This window comes from Penicillium psychrofluorescens, assembly GCF_964197705.1.
Source record: "Penicillium psychrofluorescens genome assembly, chromosome: 2".
NCBI classification, from domain to species: domain Eukaryota; kingdom Fungi; phylum Ascomycota; class Eurotiomycetes; order Eurotiales; family Aspergillaceae; genus Penicillium; species Penicillium psychrofluorescens.
Window position 1 is genome coordinate 3,059,842 of NC_133440.1, and position 16,835 is coordinate 3,076,676.

Consider the following 16,835-nt stretch of genomic DNA (forward strand, 5'->3'; position numbering starts at 1 on the left):
AATTGGCGCATTTCGACTATTAAACAGGTCGGCCGTCGCCTTTATCACCAAAGACGGCTTCTGTCTCCTCGGCCTTCGTTCCCGGTTCCTTGCTTCACGGTTTATCTGACTCTCTCCCCGGTTTCCCAAATCGGATCATCTCCCTCAAATCCCCCCCGGTATATCTTTTGGACAGTCTTGAATGACTGCCACACCTCCGGATATGACAGAGATGGACGTCTTAGGTTTGAACTTGTCAAACCCGAGCTCTATATCGAAAGCGTCTCACGCTCATCCCTATGCCTCCTCGATCTCCTCCTCCGCCTCCTCCTCATCTTCCTCCGTCTTTTCCCTCGACGCTATTTCTTCACAAATCTCGTCCACGTCCACCAACCCGGTCGATGTGATCTGGGAAAATAATAATAATAATGACGGCGATCATCAGGCGGCCGGACGGAACCCCAGCGCGGGTTGCCCCCGTGCCTTTGCCAAGGGAACTCTTCCCAAGGCGACGGATGCGTCGGTGCCGCCGGAGATGCGCCAGCATCCTCGGCGCACCAACAGTTTCGCGGCCAACGGTCCCAGCGCGCGGGCGCCGCCCTGTCTGCTCCGCCAGTCGGAGCGGAAAGTGAACTTTGTCGACAACCTCGTCGGTAAGTGAGAACGTCCTACGTTCCATCGCTCCCAGCTAAACATTCTCCCCTGTTTGAAGACACTGCGTCGCAAATCGTTGAGATCGTCTGGCCTTTGTCCGCCGCCGCATCCCGCAGTGATGCCGCGACCGGAACCAAAGGCGTGCTTCCTCTTCGTACCTTCATCCAGGAAACGCTCCGTCGCTCGCGCACTAGTTACAGCACCCTGCAGGTGGCCTTGTATTATCTGATCAAGATCAAGCCTCATGTTCCCTCGCACGACTTCACCCACGAGCAACCGCGGGACCAGTCGCTTCTGCGGGCCATGCAGTGTGGCCGCCGGATGTTTCTGGCAGCGCTGATCCTTGCGTCCAAGTATCTGCAGGACCGTAACTACTCCGCCCGCGCCTGGAGCAAAATCTCCGGTCTCAACACGCTTGAGATCAATCAGAACGAGCTGATGTTCCTCGAAGCGGTGGGCTGGCGCTTGCACATCTGCGAGGCCACCTTCCAACGATGGACAGACTTGGTCTTGAAGTTGACCCCCGGTGCCGGTGGTCCTCCCGCTTTCGACGGCCAGTGCTGGCGTACAGTTCTGCCCCGTCTGACTACCGAGTTGGACACGGTGGATCCTGAGCCGACGACCCCGGTGGCTGCCATGAGTGGCATGGACCTCGGTCTGGCGGACTCGCCATCGCCTCGCAGTGTGCTGAGCAACAGCTCTGTCGATTCGTCCTCGCGCGAATCAACCCCTACCTGCCCGCGCAGCTTGCCGCGGACCCTGGAGCCCACTCCTACAGCGGAGTACTCCCACCCCCCGATGCCGGCTCTTGCGCGGCCGCCGATGCTGCCTACGCCCCAGATGACCCCCCAGTCCCATGTGGCCTCCACTCCTGCTGCGAGTGGGGCTGCTTGTGCCCCTCGCCGCCCCTCCATCTGTATGGCAATGTCCCAGGCGCAGAACATGTGCATGGCGCGATCGACTCTCGATCCGCGCCCGCCCCTGTCCTTTTGCGCGCGGGCTCATTCCTACGATGGTTACCCGGCGGCGATTCGCCGGTCCTCTCTGGCGCGCTCGACCTCCTCGGCGTCTTCTCCGGATTCTATGGTGTCTGACGTCTCTACGCTGTCATCTCGCTCTTCGCGTTCGTCATCGGTCTCGTCCAACGCCTCTGGTGCCGGTGGATCTGCTCCCCCCCGCCTCGCCGTCAAGGCGGCTCTGCGTTGCACTAGCAACTCTTTGAAGGAATCTCGGAAGACCTTGGCTATCGCTACTCCCATTGACGAGAGTGCCTTGGTCGAAGTCTACAGTTCCCCTGAAGCGTATCCCGGCGCGATGGCATCTGCTACCGATCTATCCGCCTTCTCGCTGGACCAAGAAGCTGCCCGGAGCCTGTGCGAGCTCTCGGGCGCTGCCACCCCTGCCCAACGCCAGTGCCGCAAACGCGGCCGCACGGGGTCCGATGACCTCCTTCTCCAAAACCATGTGCGCCACCTCATCAGCCTCGGCGCATCCGGTGAGCCCACCGTTCTGCCCGACGGCGAGTTGGCCAACTCCTTCCTGGTCCGTGGCGCCACCGCGTCTGGAGCGACGGGGCTGGTGTCCGGACCTGCCGGCATGAAACGCGCCTGCTGCGGCAGCGAGGCTCGCAAGGTTGCTCTCAACCCGAGCATGCGCACGGAGTTTCTGAATTGATTACGGTCTGCGTTTACTTTTTCTAGCGAGGTCTCGAAAAAGCCAGTCGTTTTAGCCTTTCTACGTTTTGCATGGCGACCGAGCCCGGAAGTGCTCTGTATATAACCCTATCGTCGGCTTTTTATGGTCGCCATGTCTCCTCCTCTTCCCCCATGCGTGCAAGTGGGTTTCGGACAACCCACTTGATGTACGATTTGCAATGTGGTGTCTACTTCTGTTGTCCTTTTCTATTTGCGTCTTTTGTTCTTGTGTTTTTCTGGTTGCGAATGGAGTGTGGCGGGCATCGGTCGGTTGGTTTACTGGGAGGTGTCTGGGGAGACGCAAGCTTTCCTCTGTGTGTGTGTACTGTATAATGTTTCCCGTCCCCGGCGCTGATGAGTTTTCCCTTTTCAGCCCATCGGGGGGCCCGGAGCATTTGGAGTGTCCCTCGTGGACTTGAACTCGGGAGGATACAGCAATTTTTTCGAAATCAGATATACCTCACACTCTCACGGACTAATTCTCGAACCCTAATCTAAAACGCGGTAGTCTAATCTTAGTTTCTCCTTCAGGAATCCTTGCTGAAATGTATCGTATTGCCCGATAATGATCGATGAGTCACTGTCATAGTACTGTATCACTTCATGGAATCGTGTAGAATCTTCAGTGCAAACAGTCCTAAACATCCTAGGAGGAATTCTGGGGGTCTGGCAAGAAGATGGCCTCTCTTTCGCTCCTCCTCCATCGCTAGCAGGGTCCACACTCGTTTATATATACTAGAAGGCTGTGCTAGTACCTGTGGAGAACTAACCTTGTAGGAGTTTATGCTTACTTGTTTCCATAGAACCAGCTTATCTACTCTCGGGAACACCTCTAGTGGCTTGCACGACATATTCATCGAAGTGAAATATATAGGGAGGCAGCCTGTCAGTTGTGTATAAGACGATGAATGCTGTGCAGCCTGTGGAATAAGGCATGCAAATGCCTAGGTAGGCGAGGGGATATTGGAGGGCACCCAGTTGAGCGTACACAGAAATTAGCTGAGCGTACCCTGGCCCTCCAAAAGCCTCCAAAGTTGAGCGTACCCAGAGATCATAAAACTTCCCTAAATCACCCTAATTTTTCCAAAAAACAAGCCTAAACCTCCCTAAACCTCCCTAAGTCCCTAAATCCCTAAATCCCTAAGCCTAAACACCTAAATTGGTGGGAAGTAGGAGTACAAGAGGAGGCAAGTATGTAGTATGTACGTGCCAAATAAATTCCTGCCGATGAATCACACCGCTAGTTCTCTTTCTGGTTGCTTTATTCCCCCCTTTCTGTAAAATTCTACAAAAACCCATATCTCAAGGATTCAACTCTCACTCCACTCAAGGCCAAGTATATTTTGATACCTACCTCTAGTCCGTCGTTATGTCTAGCGAGTCAAGCTCTTGGACTACCGTCCAGAATTTCCTACAAGATAGTGATAGCCAAACCGCCGATTGTTTCCATCGAACTCGATGGAATGAGCTGTGTCGAATTGCTTCAGGTCTTGCTGACCATTTGGAGTGCAAAGCCTTAGACCAGGTTGCGAGCGGGCTCAACAATATTGTCCGGGTGCTTAGATTTTCCGACCAGACTCGCTGGGTGGCCCGGGTTCATATTAGAAGGAGCAACCCCCCCCTTGTCAGCAGTACCAAGCTTAAAACCGAGATTGCAACAATGCAATTCATTAAGGAGCATTCCAAACTACTAGTGCCTCGGGTTTTTGCGAATGAAGTTGACGAGAACAATCCGGTGAGCGCCGCGTTCATGCTGATAGAGCTACTCCCCGGTATTGTCGCTATGGACGCCTTCAGCAGCCGTAAGGCCCATCGAGGTGTTATACCTAGAGAGCACCGGCAAAACTTCTACCGCTCCGTCGCAAAGTCTCATGTTCGTCTCCTCTCGCGGCCTATAGGCTCGCTCTAGTATTTAGATATTTACCTCACCCCCTTAATATGTAGGTCCAGTTGACTTCCTTACGACTCCCAAAAATTGGAACGATTGTGAAGAACTATAAGGGTGAATACGAGTGTGGTCCCTTACCAGGAATCGGGGGTCCGTTTGATACAGCAACTGCATTCTTCGAGGCGTGGGCCGATAGCGTCAAGTTCAAGTGGGATAAAGAAACAATTACACGCATGATGCAGAGAGGTCCGATCCCGGCAGAAAGGATGATCGCCATTATCGACAACTTCCCATCACAGATCAAAGCGATGGCTAGCAAGCTGTCCCTGTTCAACGAAGGGCCATTCCCTCTGGACCATGATGATTTTCTCCATAGTAACATCATGGTAGATGAGAATAGCTTTGATGTAACTGGAGTCATCGACTGGGAAGGAGCATGTACGGTTCCCTGGGAGCTCATCGCGTTCCCCGATTTCCTTGCAGCCATGCCCGTCTCCTTTGATCTGCCTCAGAATTACGGCCAAAATGGACAGCCGTTGGATGAGGAAGTACGAGAAACCTGGCGCGAGCGAGGAGAGTATATAGAAATGGTGAAATCGGCCGAGCTTCAAGATAGCCTGCTCTCGGCTTGTCTGAGTAGCAAGAGGAGCCAGGCTATATCTTATTTATATGGGGCGTATACAAATGTTGGAAAATTGGGTACCTATGATCGAGTTATAGAGGAGTTAGAGAGGATGCAGGAGATGGAGGAATAAAACTCAATAGCGGAACTGTCTTTATGTCTGCTGATGCGGCGGTTTGTGAAAGATCCACTGAGTGGCCTTCAAGGTCCCGGCCGCTACAGATTATAATAGGGCACAGATATGGAAACATGGCTGGGCCGCGGGCGAGGTCTCACACTAGTAAAAACACACACTGGGTTGATTTTGAAACTTCAACAGGTCAACTTTTCTAAACGATCAAAATTGCAAGCCTCAAGAGCCATGTTGCTTAGTTCAATCTCAGATGTGTAATGGGTGAAGAAGCCTGTTGGCTAGGAATGTGAACAGCAGCAGTAAGGAGCGGAGGCAGTAACAGTTGTATAGCAGTTTCGTGTAAATATATCATTCAGGGTCTCACGAATGTGATGTAAAATACAAGATCTATTTTGGGAACAAGAGGATCTACGACCATGCCGTATACATACTAGATTGTTTCAAAATAGGGTTCGATAATTAATTTGTGAGCGCATGCTGGTATGTCTGATTTCGAATATCGCTGTAGCCAATCGTACAGTTCATTTTACTCGGAGTTGTTCCACCGTAGTCTCTTTGTCTGCCTAACCGCGTGACGGCTCTGGGTGGGGGGAGTCGGAGTGACTCACTCCATCGTGGCGGTGATGTGGCACAGCCGACCATGATGCCTGCGGTCACTATCAATAGCCGAGCTGGGCATCCAGTTTCAGCTCTGGGACCTGCTTTGACTCATTACGATTGACTATCACCCGATCCCCCCTCCGGTCCTCGGCGATGCGTCGGGCAGGCAACATCGCTGGGCGGCAAATTGTCGGCGCTGGGTCCGGTGGATCTAGCTCCACTGACAACCAACTTCACTTGACTGACTCACTTAGGACAGCCTAGTGAAACTCCTACGATGGCAAGCCTGTCCAGCGCGCCTAAGGCATAGCGAGTAGTAGATTGCTAACCAGATCTAGGAAGTATTACACTATGTCGTCGCCACGAGACGCGCCACTCGTCTCGCCACCCCCCAGCTCCCAGCTAATCTTGAACCCACTTGCCCCGGCTCCATAGCAGTGCACCACGGGGATGCTTCTGGACACTGTCTTCAGCCCGTCCTCCTCCGCCGTATCCTGAAATTCAAGTGTCTGCTCTTCCAGACGTAGTCCTCCTTTTCTCATCGGACGGCGTCCGATATAGACCTGCTTGATATCAAACCCGCTGGCGTCTTGATTGGACGCACCGCTGACGAGCTGTTCACAGAGTTTGGCAGCTCTTGTCAAGATCGTTTCCGTTGCAGCGTTCGAGATGGAATGAGACCTGCTCTGTAAGTATATCGAGGGTTTCTTATACAGGGTTGCTAGTTACAGAATGGACGAATGAAAAAACAATGACCTACCAATTATTGGGCTCCTTCGTGCCCCCGATCACCGTTCCCCCACCCAACGGCCGCGGGATGATCACTGTTGTAGACCCGTCAGCCCAGTGGTGACTGATTGTCTCGCTGCAGGGGTTAGAGACGAGGATGAACTGGCCCCGCGACGGGAACGAGTCTGGGTCCTGGAAGCCTCTGCCGCTGGCGTTGATGACTGCTCGGATATTGGCTCGGGGGTGATTGCCCTCGCTCTCGCGGTGTATAAATACCGCTTCCTCGAGCGCGGCCAATCTCGCTCGGATAAAGCGCACACCTAGCCCTTGCGCTTGACGATGCAACCAGGCTAGGTACACGGGCGAGTTCAGCACCCAGCCTGTGTAGGTGACACCGAGCTGGATAGCATCATGGCCCGCTGGCAGCTCGGATGGATCGAGGATGCGGAAGTCGGGCCAGTCCGCGTATCCGTTCTGCTTCACCAGCGTCTCGTCGGAGTAGGCCGGACTCGGCGAATCGAAATATTCCACTGCCCGCACGAATCGCACGCTGCTGTCCGGGTGCCTCTCCGCCGTGACTTTTAGTTCGTCGTAGGTTTCGTGCATGAGCTCCTGCTCGAATCTTTCCGAGGCGTTGTTGGCTGATATAGGACGGAAGTGTGAACCTGCCCACGGCGAGGCATATTCGATGTCGAAGTCGCCCGGGAGATCGCGAGCGATCACGGTCACGGTGTGGCCTTCGCGCGCGAGCTGGATGGCGCTGCTGAGTCCTAGCACACCGGCTCTAGAGGTAGGTCCTTTGGTTAGGAAGGGGTCTCTCGGGTGGGAATGGTTGGCTGGGGAAAGGCACACCCAACAATATAGTGGCGTCACTCATGGTTTCGTGATTTGTGCGGGAAACGAAACGAGCGGATCTCGAAATCGGTGAGCAGCATCTTTCTTGTGTACATGTAGTTAGTTTCTTGCCTTAATCATCGCTGTGACTCATGTCTTGGTCCCCCGAAATATCGTTGATAGACTATACATCTCACCGAATGCCATTTAGAGATAGAAGTGGACTTCTCGCCAATTATAATTTTATTTTTGGTGTTTAGGGTATAGATCGGTCGGATTCTCACGGCCCGCAAAACACGGTTATATTTGTTGACACTTGTTGGCACAGCCTTGATTTTGACCTAGTAACTGATTTTTTGGAAACAAAATTATCCTGTATGATGGACCGAAATTAAACTAGCAGCACCTGGTATTTCAGGAGTGAGCAATGACGCAACGCTACCAGTGTTTCGCGTGACGACAGGGGTCGTAGCCGTTCTATGGTCTTTTCTTTTCCTCCTTTCTCAGATCTCCTAGGATCCCTACGCGACCAGTCAAATTTTTGTCTCTCTTTGAAACAACCTCGCAGACTCGCCGCTCGTCGCCAGCGGTGATCATTGCCGCTCAATACAGCTTGTGCCTGACTATGCATCTTACAAACTTTCAGCCCCCTTGAAGAATGCCGACTTCGCGGAGGTCGCGGATGCATATATGTGGATTACTACCTTAATGTAGATCGCACGCCATCCTTCTGGTTCAGGTATATATACTTTCAACTACACGACTAGAGTAGGGGTCAATTGCAAGAGAAAAGATGATTCCTCAACCTCGACACGTGCCAAGTGCTTTTCTGGCTGCAACCTCCTTGGTGAATGCTCCAGTGCCATCTGCGGCCCCAGACAGCGCCGTCCAAGCTCCTTCTAATTTTATCGGCTTCGGGTTTGAGACGGCGTTTATCAATGATTATGCGAATGATTTCACTGTCAATCTGATCGACTCTGTTGCTCAGCGACTTGGCACAACACCCACAATCCGCATCGGTGGAACCAGCGGTGACCGCGTACTCTTTGATCCAAGCCAGGATGAGGTGAAGGTCTGCATTGCCGGCGATTGCCCGATTGGCTCCTCGGCAACGTACATCCTAGGACCCAGCTATTTCGATGGCTTTGCGAGCTTTCAAGATTTTGACATGACTTTCCAAGCTCCACTGGGTCCTACGCTCAACATCTCGAATACTCTTACATACGTGTCTCAGGCATACAACAGTGTCGCCAAAGACCGTTTGGCGGCAATCGCAATTGGAAACGAGCCTAATCTTTATCCTTCACAATACGACATCACGTATACGGTCGGTCAATATGTCAATGATTCGAAGACAGTCATGGGCAATGTTTCGAACGCTTTGGGATTGGACACGTCACGTATATTTGAAGTGCTGGACTTTGCAACAGGAAGCCCTTCCTTTACCCTGTATGTTGTTTCTGCTCTATCAAGGGTGGAATGTGCAGAAAAGGCTAACATTCTTCTCCAGCGCCGATGCATTCGAGGATAAGATCGATAGCTCCGACAATGTCAAATTCGCCGCCTGGCACTACTATCAGCTCGAGACGGACTATACGACTGTAGCGCAACAGCAGACCTATCTTATGAACCACACCGCGATCACCTCCTTGTTCGGTTCTTTTGGTTCTCAAATAGACTATCTGCAGGCCAACGACCCTGACGTCCAGTTTGTGTTGAGCGAAACCGGTTCTGGAACCGAGAGTTCTATCGAAATCGTGGCTGGATTCGGAGCGGCCCTATGGTGCATCGACTTCCAGCTATACAGCTTGACGCAGGGCGTTTCTCGGGTTGATGCCACGCACCGTCCTGCAGCTCTACACAGCTACTGGGTGCCAGACAACTCGGCCGGAGACACCAACCCCGGACCCCAGGTGCGCGGTGTCTGGTACGCTCTGCCATTTATTGCGGATTTTATTGGAAACAGCCCAGGCAAGGTCGCCGAGGTGGATCTGGGGTCCGATGTGCTCACTGCGTATGCGATGTATAATGCATCTACCAATCATTTGTCCAAGGTCGCGCTGATCAACCTCAACGCCTGGGTGAACGGAGGAAGTAGTGGTGTTCGAGGGTCAAAAAATGTCTCAATTCCAATCAGCGCTGGCACATTTACCTACAAGGTGCAGCGCCTTGTGTCTGCTGCTGGCGCTCAGGCGATGGGATTCGATTATGGCGGCCCTACGGAGAATATCACCTGGGCCGGTGAGCAATGGAGCTACTCGATCAACCAGGGTAAAGGAAGCCTACTGGCTGGTGTTTCGACAGGGGAGACTCATCGTGGTACCGGTGGCGTGGTGAATATTGAAGTATCGGATAGCGAGGCCGTTCTTGTTACATTCAACGGACTGTAAATAGATCATTCATTGAAACTTCTCTATAATTTTATTTCCTCGCGTATACGGCCTCAGACTCTACCAATGAGAAATGAGTAACTGAGCAGGCTGACAGCAGTCGGACTGCTGCTATATTAGGTAGAGGATGAGCACACAATCAGCCGCCGTTGCGCGATTCCTTCCCCGCTCTCCGCTCGAATCCCCACTTTTACATTGTTCAACCTTTTTCACTTTTCTCCGTGCATGTAGTGCAACATTGCTGCTCAAAAGCTGATAACTACATGGTAAGGTCGGCAGAGGAGCAGCCAGAGATTGACTAAGGTCTTCATCATGGCTGGAGCAGACCATGGACCTCAGCTGCTGAGTGCGAACCGATCTGCCAAGCGCCCCTTCAATCGCCGATCCGGGTGCGCGACCTGCAGGAGACGGAAGGTACGCAGAGTTGATTTATCGACATCATTGACTACACTAGGTACTGATTTGTGTTTTCTATAGGTGCGCTGTGACGAACGTCGCGATGTATGTGGTAACTGCTTGCGACTCAACATCGAGTGCTCGTGGTATCCCACGTCGGAGCTGCTACAGCGGTCGCGCGTGAACAATGCCTGTAGAAGATGCAGGCAAAAGAAGGTTAATCAATCGCATCCATTCTATTCTAGAAGTTCTTCTGACAGCAAGTTAGATGAGATGCACATCGAGTCGTTCAACCGCACCATGCGACCCCTGCCAAGCCGACGGAGAAGAATGCAGTCTTGCCAGACATCAAGAACATGCCATTGAGACTAATACTGAGATTCCTGGCCATGCTGAATTGAGAAGCCTTCTCGACGCCTATTTCGATGGCCCTCATTTTTTCTACTTCTACACCTTCATCCACCGGCCTACATTTCAGCAGGTGTTCGACCGGGGGGCTATCCCTAATTTTCTTCTGCTCATCGTCCTCGCGACCAGTCTACACTTTCTTGATCCACAAGACAGCCGTGCGGACAAGTGGGCAGACGAAAGCCGCCGGCTCATCATGTTGGAGATTTTCTCTCCACCATCGACAACCACATTGCAGGCGCTGCTTTTGCTCCAACGCTACGAATGGCACCGAGCTGAACATATGAATGCTTGGATTCTCTCCGGGCTGGCAATCCGTCTCACACAAGGCCTACAGCTCAATCTTGAAATCCCCGATGAGACCCGGGCCACCGTGACTGTCCGAGAAACCCGGCGACGGCTTATGTGGAGTTGCCTTGTGATGGAGTCGATGATCGAATCTGGGCGCAGTCCTCTCAGTAGACTCAACCTGCCATCAATTGAGGTCAAACTTCCGTGCAACGAAAATGCGTTCCAGCTGGCACTCGAGACCAACATGGCCGGACTGGATCAGCTAGTCAACGAGCAGGGTTATCTGGAGAGTGACCCCAACGTTTCCCACTCCACACGTCCTGGGATATCCGCGTTTTTGGTCAAGCTTGCAGTTTTGCGACGGGAGATTCTCAACTACACCCTACCCTATCACCCCAGGAACAGGGGCCATACACCACCGCAGCGTCCATGGGACCACGACTCGCCCTTCTGGAAGTTTGAGCAGAAGCTAGAAGAGTGGCAAGCCTGTTTGCCCATGGACCTTCAATTCAACGACGATGTCATGTATCGCCGTCACCCCCAGCTCTTCAACTTTATTACTCTCCACTGTCTCTTTCACGGCTGCTGGTGTGATCTGAATCGAATAGGGTCTTATATCACAGCTCTAGCTCAGGTGGACAGCCCCTCTAACCCTCTCAAAAATTCGCCCCAGTCGTTCCTGTCCAATTGTCGGCGCAACCGTTTACGACATGCTTTTTCAATGTGCAAAGTCATATCCGATAGCATGAGCCTGCACGGTCCAGTTCACGATCCTGTCGTGGCGATATCTGCCTCTCTCGCGATTCGGATCCTGGCCATTGAGCGGCGAGCGGAGGACAGTATTGTTCTCGGGCTTACAAACGAAGAGGTCTATTCAGTTTTAAATGCCCCGATACAATGTGTCAAAGAGGTTTGTCGGCGGTCGAAGCCTATATCCGAGTTGGTAAGTCCTGATACCTGATCGTTTTCGGACGTTGATATCCTGACCATTCTATCTCAGTTTTGCTCGATATGCGACCTTGCCAAACGCAATGGATATCATATAGATATAACAAATCTATCCACGTAAGTATTGCCTTTATGGGGCTTTGCTCTTGATCTGACTTCGGCTTTCTAGGGGCATTGATACCAACTCTACTTCCACCCCGAATCAACAGACCGAGGAGCCGGGAAGACCAACCTCGCCAAGTCTGCGTATATTTGGCACCTTTGGCAAAATCCAAATTGACATGGCTAGCCGAGGAGACGCATTTGCCCCTACTGCTCGCAGCCCAGCAGAGGAGGATAGCGACGTGTTCAACTACGTCGATTGTGGCCTCCGCCAAACCAACCAGGCAGAAGCACCTCCAAACAACCCAACTCTAGCATTACCTGATGCACCATTTTCTCCATTTGACATGTTTAATTCCAGCGCACAGGAAATGGGATACGGCTGGGGCGATGGGACACTCAACTTTTCAATGAGTCCGGTACAGTTGGGCTGGATCAACCAGAGTCTGGATTTGGATTTCAACTATGATAGCTTTGTATGATAGCTTGCTCAGACAGATCCTACTTTTACAATCAAAAGTTCATCTTAAATCAGGCCGATTGATTAGGTGCACCTAAAATTTCCAAACAATAGTGAGATGAGCTTGCCATCAAACTGCATCTGTTCGCTTAGCAGGACCTTTTTCGGTTGGCTCGGGCGTCTCCAAGGCATTGAGCTTTATCGCCACATCCTGCGCCGTGGTTGGATCCTCTTGGTAGTCTCCGAATTTACGGATAGAAGCGCCCGTCTCAAACATTCTCTCAATTTCTTCCAGACTTCGGTTTTTCAGCTCGGGAATGCACATAAACCCAAACACCATGGCAAGGAAAGACATTGAGCCATAACTTTTCAGTAGTCAGCAGGCCAATCTTTATTGATCGCAAAGTCTCAACGAAACTCACATAAATCCGACTTGACTTCCTAAAGCAGCGTAAGGAGCGTCCTGGAGGTACGGCAGAGTAAACGATACGATGAAACTTTCCAAGTTTGTCAGTCAACAGCTCTCCTCACTCAAACCCTTTTTTCTCACTCACATTGTAACAATATTGGCAGTAGCCCCGAGGCGAACGGTCTTATCGCGAAGACGAGACGCCGGGATCTCGGTAATAAGTGTATAGTATAGGGGTCCGACAGTCGCTGCATATGTCGCTTGATAGAGAAGCATCGTGGCCACGATTCCCTGGCTCGCCTTGTAGGAGACGGGCGTGTGGATTCCCAGACCTCCAGTGGCCATCATGAACACGAGCATGAAGAAAGAGCCAACGATCCAGATTTTTCGGCGTCCTATGCGATCCAGCAGCAGGATTCCGAAAAACGTGGTCACGGTGTTGATTGCAGTCTGGGCAACAGTCACATCGAACGGGTTAATCGTGCCGAGAGATTTGACAAAAACCGCCGAATAATGACCGCTGAATGAATTTCCGGTTGCTTGAAAGAAGAAGCCTATGCCGATTACTATGAGAGTTCGACGGCGATTGTAACCCTTGAATAGATCACTGTATGTTCCTTGATCGGCCTCCTCTCGCAAAGAGATTCGGATCAGTTCAAGTTCTTGCTCCGGAGATATTTCATGGCCTCTGCCTCGAAGTGTGATCAAAGACTGCAAGGCATCCTCGTCTCTGTCCTTCATGAGGAGCCATCGCGGAGACTGCAGAGCGTGTCAGATAAATGTCCAGAACACTTTAGACATAATCCATAAATCATACCTCTGGTATAAACCAAATGCAGCTGGCAACGAACGTTGGAATAACGTAGTAAAGTCCGTAGGGAATCATCCTATACAGAGATGCCGAAGCAAATCAATTTATGTTCCCTTGCAAATCGGCTCGCGTAGACATACCAAGACCTATCATCATTGATTTCGCTGGTCCCTCGACAAATGCAGTTGACGATGAGTCCGCCAATACCCAGCGATAACTGGTAGGAACCGACTGCAAGACCTCGGATTGGGGCCGGGACAACTTCAGATTGATACACTGGGACAGAGCTAAGCTCCATTCCAATATAGACGTAGTTCAGGATACGACCAGCCAGAAGCTGCCATTTGTTGTGGCTGACTCCCGATGTGAGTAGAATAGTTGCAGTAATCAGAGCCCAGATGGACATGCAGAAGATTGTCATACGGCGTCCATAGAGAGAGCTGATGAAACTTCCGATCCAAGCACCTGGAATGTCTCAGTATGTGCGTGACGGCCATAGATTGCCTCAGAAATACTGACCCGCAGCGAACCCAATATAAATCAGCCCGTTCAAGAGAGAAAGATAGTATGGCTCGAGAGCACATACACCCTTAGCATCGCATACCCCAAAATCTCTGTCAAAAGCATCCATCGCCTGGGTTGAGTTAAACCCCTGCTGATCGAACGCTACATGCAGCATTGCATCAGTTGGTTGGTCATAACTGTGGAAGATGAAGAATAGACGGACCATAATTGAAAGTGGATATAGCAACCAAGCCGCATGCAAGAGCCAGATTTCTTGTAAAGTATTTGGTATAGTAGATGGGTCTCAACGACTCTAGAGTAATTGTGCCCGTCATGATGGCAGGCACTGAGCAAAGTGTAGCTCTGTTGAAAACGGGGTGCTGCGGTGATTTAATGCTTTCGTCGTGGACGTGTTTAAATACAGCTCCGGGGACCTGGACTTTCCAAACATCATTTTAGACTGAAATGACGAGCTGCACATGCTAGCTAAAAGCCTATCTGGAAACCACAGTTTTTGAGCATTCCTGGCTCACTGTAAGCGACGAAAGCTCGCGTCCTGCTGGCTTGCGCCTTCATTTGGAAAACGTCCAATAAAGATACGACCAATAAAGGGGTTCCTCGATGACGGATCTCTGCCACATTCTCTCGTTTTAGCGCCGTAGACGGGTTGCCGGCTAGCTATTGGTGAACGAGAACGCGGGGTATGGATCTGACCGGGTGCTTTCCGCCCTCGTCTCGCGCAGCTCGCGGAGGTCGCGGGCCCAAGCTCCAGAGGAGCCGATCGCCGCGATGCGCCTCACTCAACATAAAGCATTTGCAGATTCATCTTGGAGAAACTTTGGTCATTTTAACCGTAGAAAATTATTGGAGACAATATTGCAGCTCTCGTAATTTTATCGAAATGCCTAAACGTCCTAACTTCCTCGTTGTCCTTGCCGACGACCTGGGGTTCTCGGATGTGGGATGCTATGGCAGCGAAATAAAAACCCCCAACATCGACAAGCTGGCACAAGACGGTGTGCGGTTTACAGGTACAGAATATTCCAGCAATTTTCTCCGTCATTTTGCTAATTCAGTGCAGATTTCCATGCAACCGCGCTATGTAGCCCGTCACGTTCAATGGTTTGTCAATTCCACTTTTAGGCCTGAGCACCCCCGACTCATTCTTTTGCAGATCCTCACAGGAACTGACAACCATATTGCGGGATTGGGCTCCCTGGTCGAGTGGCTAGCGACGCCTGCAGGAGAGAACCCGAAAGGGATTAAAGAGAGCCAGGCCCCGGCCAGAGGTAAACCAGGCTATGAGGGCTATTTGAATGAGAAAGTGGTCACCTTGCCCCAGATTCTTCAGGATGCTGGATATTTGACCCTGTGCTCTGGAAAGTGGCACCTTGGTCTAGTCAAGGACAAGTCTCCGTGTGCGAAAGGGTTTGAGAGGTCATTTTCCCTTCTCCCTGGGGCTTCCAACCATTTTGGATGGGAGCCTCAGTTCGAAGAGGAGGAGGCTCCAAAACCATTTAGCCTGACGTATTCTCTCCACATGGAGGATGGGAAATACGTACCTGAATCTGAGCTTCCTAAAGACTGGTATTCCTCGAATAGCTACGCCGACATCTTGCTCGGCTATCTGAAGGACTGGAACCAGGCCAATACCGAAGAGGGTGCTGAAAAACCATTCTTTGCTTATTTCCCATTCTCCGCACCACACTGGCCACTGCAAGCTCCGCAGGAATTCATCCAACATTATCGTGGGATGTATGATGATGGACCGGATGCCTTGCGACTTCGTCGATTGGCCAAGCTCAAAGAGCTGGGGCTGGTTGAGAAAGATGTTGAGCCACACCCTGTCGAAGCTCCTGAAGTTGAGGAGTGGGAACAACTATCACCAGAGCATCGAGAAAAGTCAGCTCGCGCCATGGAAGTCTATGCAGGCATGGTCGAATGCATTGACCATAATGTTGGCCGTGTCTGTGATTATTTGCAGAGTATAGACGAGCTGGACAACACGTTTGTTCTATTCCTGTCCGATAATGGAGCGGAAGGAGGTGCCCATGAAGCCAACCCTGCTTTCCAGGGAGGGCCAATGCAATACCTTCAACGGTACTACGACAACAGCTTAGACAACCTCGGTAACTACAATTCGTTCATCTGGCAAGTCTCCAACCCAATGTTGTGGTTTCAACTTTGCTAACTTTGCTCCAGGTACGGTCCGCGATGGGCTCAAGCCTCTACCGCTCCATCCAGGCTATATAAATCATTCACCACCGAAGGCGGAATCCGCGTACCGCTAGTGGCCAAGTTTCCTAAGGCGTACAAGTGCCCTATTCCGGCTGATGGGATCACTCATCAATTCTCAACCGTGATGGATATTGCTCCCACATTTTTGGAAATGGCCGGAGTTCAACACCCTGCACCCAGCTACCAGGGGAGAGAAGTGGTGGGCATGAGAGGAAAGAGCATGGTCCCTTGGTTGCGTGGAGACTCAAGTTCGATTCACAAAGATCAATTCGTGGAAGGCTGGGAGATGAACGGCCGCTCGGCCGTCCGCAAGGGGCAATGGAAAGCAGTCTACATGCCCTCTACCAAAGCGGGACCCTCTCCAAAGGGATACGACCGGTGGGAGCTGTTTGATCTTGATCATGACAAAGGCGAAATTCACGATCTCTCCGAAAAACACCCAGAAATACTGACGGAGCTTTTGAAACTGTGGGACCAGTATGTTTTGGAAACCGGCGTGGTGCCCTTGAACCCAGCGCTTGGGGACTTTATCGCAGAGACGGAGGAGCAGATGCCCAATGATGGCTGGATGGAATATGAGTACTGGAAGAAGGGTGCAATCGAGAACCCGGAGGGGTTCTTCCGAACCCCACGGCGCTTTGATCGTAATGGCACACGTGTTGCTTGAAGGGGTTTCGTTCGAGTATATAGATGGACAAATGTAAATAGCTAATATAGAAGCTACTTGTTTTCAAAAGATTTCTGT

At 51.5% G+C, this 16,835-nt stretch overlaps 7 protein-coding genes across 7 annotated transcripts; 5 read left to right on the plus strand and 2 right to left on the minus strand.

Moving 5' to 3' along the window:
• Window positions 1-211: 211 nt before the first annotated feature.
• On the plus strand, window positions 212-2,307 carry PFLUO_LOCUS3336 (PHO85 cyclin-5; the record flags this gene model as incomplete). Its single annotated transcript, XM_073780572.1, has 2 exons — window positions 212-632; window positions 692-2,307. 2 exons carry the CDS (start codon window positions 212-214, stop codon window positions 2,305-2,307), a joined length of 2,037 nt encoding a protein of 678 aa, XP_073637413.1.
• A 1,680-nt stretch (window positions 2,308-3,987) lies between these two features.
• On the plus strand, window positions 3,988-4,970 carry PFLUO_LOCUS3337 (uncharacterized protein; the record flags this gene model as incomplete). The annotated part of the gene is made up of 2 exons (XM_073780573.1): window positions 3,988-4,200; window positions 4,272-4,970. The coding sequence occupies 2 exons, from the start codon at window positions 3,988-3,990 to the stop codon at window positions 4,968-4,970; spliced, it is 912 nt and encodes a 303-aa protein (XP_073637414.1).
• A 944-nt stretch (window positions 4,971-5,914) lies between these two features.
• Window positions 5,915-7,176, minus strand: PFLUO_LOCUS3338 (uncharacterized protein; the record flags this gene model as incomplete). The annotated part of the gene is made up of 3 exons (XM_073780574.1): window positions 5,915-6,251; window positions 6,331-7,083; window positions 7,157-7,176. The coding sequence occupies 3 exons, from the start codon at window positions 7,174-7,176 to the stop codon at window positions 5,915-5,917; spliced, it is 1,110 nt and encodes a 369-aa protein (XP_073637415.1).
• Window positions 7,177-7,926: 750 nt separating this feature from the next.
• Window positions 7,927-9,523, plus strand: PFLUO_LOCUS3339 (uncharacterized protein; the record flags this gene model as incomplete). Its single annotated transcript, XM_073780575.1, has 2 exons — window positions 7,927-8,582; window positions 8,644-9,523. The coding sequence occupies 2 exons, from the start codon at window positions 7,927-7,929 to the stop codon at window positions 9,521-9,523; spliced, it is 1,536 nt and encodes a 511-aa protein (XP_073637416.1).
• Window positions 9,524-9,835: 312 nt separating this feature from the next.
• On the plus strand, window positions 9,836-12,150 carry PFLUO_LOCUS3340 (uncharacterized protein; the record flags this gene model as incomplete). The annotated part of the gene is made up of 5 exons (XM_073780576.1): window positions 9,836-9,937; window positions 10,001-10,135; window positions 10,188-11,561; window positions 11,619-11,683; window positions 11,736-12,150. The coding sequence occupies 5 exons, from the start codon at window positions 9,836-9,838 to the stop codon at window positions 12,148-12,150; spliced, it is 2,091 nt and encodes a 696-aa protein (XP_073637417.1).
• A 528-nt stretch (window positions 12,151-12,678) lies between these two features.
• PFLUO_LOCUS3341 (uncharacterized protein) lies at window positions 12,679-13,769 on the minus strand (the record flags this gene model as incomplete). Its single annotated transcript, XM_073780577.1, has 3 exons — window positions 12,679-13,296; window positions 13,355-13,424; window positions 13,489-13,769. The coding sequence occupies 3 exons, from the start codon at window positions 13,767-13,769 to the stop codon at window positions 12,679-12,681; spliced, it is 969 nt and encodes a 322-aa protein (XP_073637418.1).
• A 984-nt stretch (window positions 13,770-14,753) lies between these two features.
• Window positions 14,754-16,757, plus strand: PFLUO_LOCUS3342 (uncharacterized protein; the record flags this gene model as incomplete). The annotated part of the gene is made up of 4 exons (XM_073780579.1): window positions 14,754-14,883; window positions 14,934-14,974; window positions 15,027-16,003; window positions 16,055-16,757. The coding sequence occupies 4 exons, from the start codon at window positions 14,754-14,756 to the stop codon at window positions 16,755-16,757; spliced, it is 1,851 nt and encodes a 616-aa protein (XP_073637419.1).
• Between the last annotated feature and the right edge of the window lie 78 nt (window positions 16,758-16,835).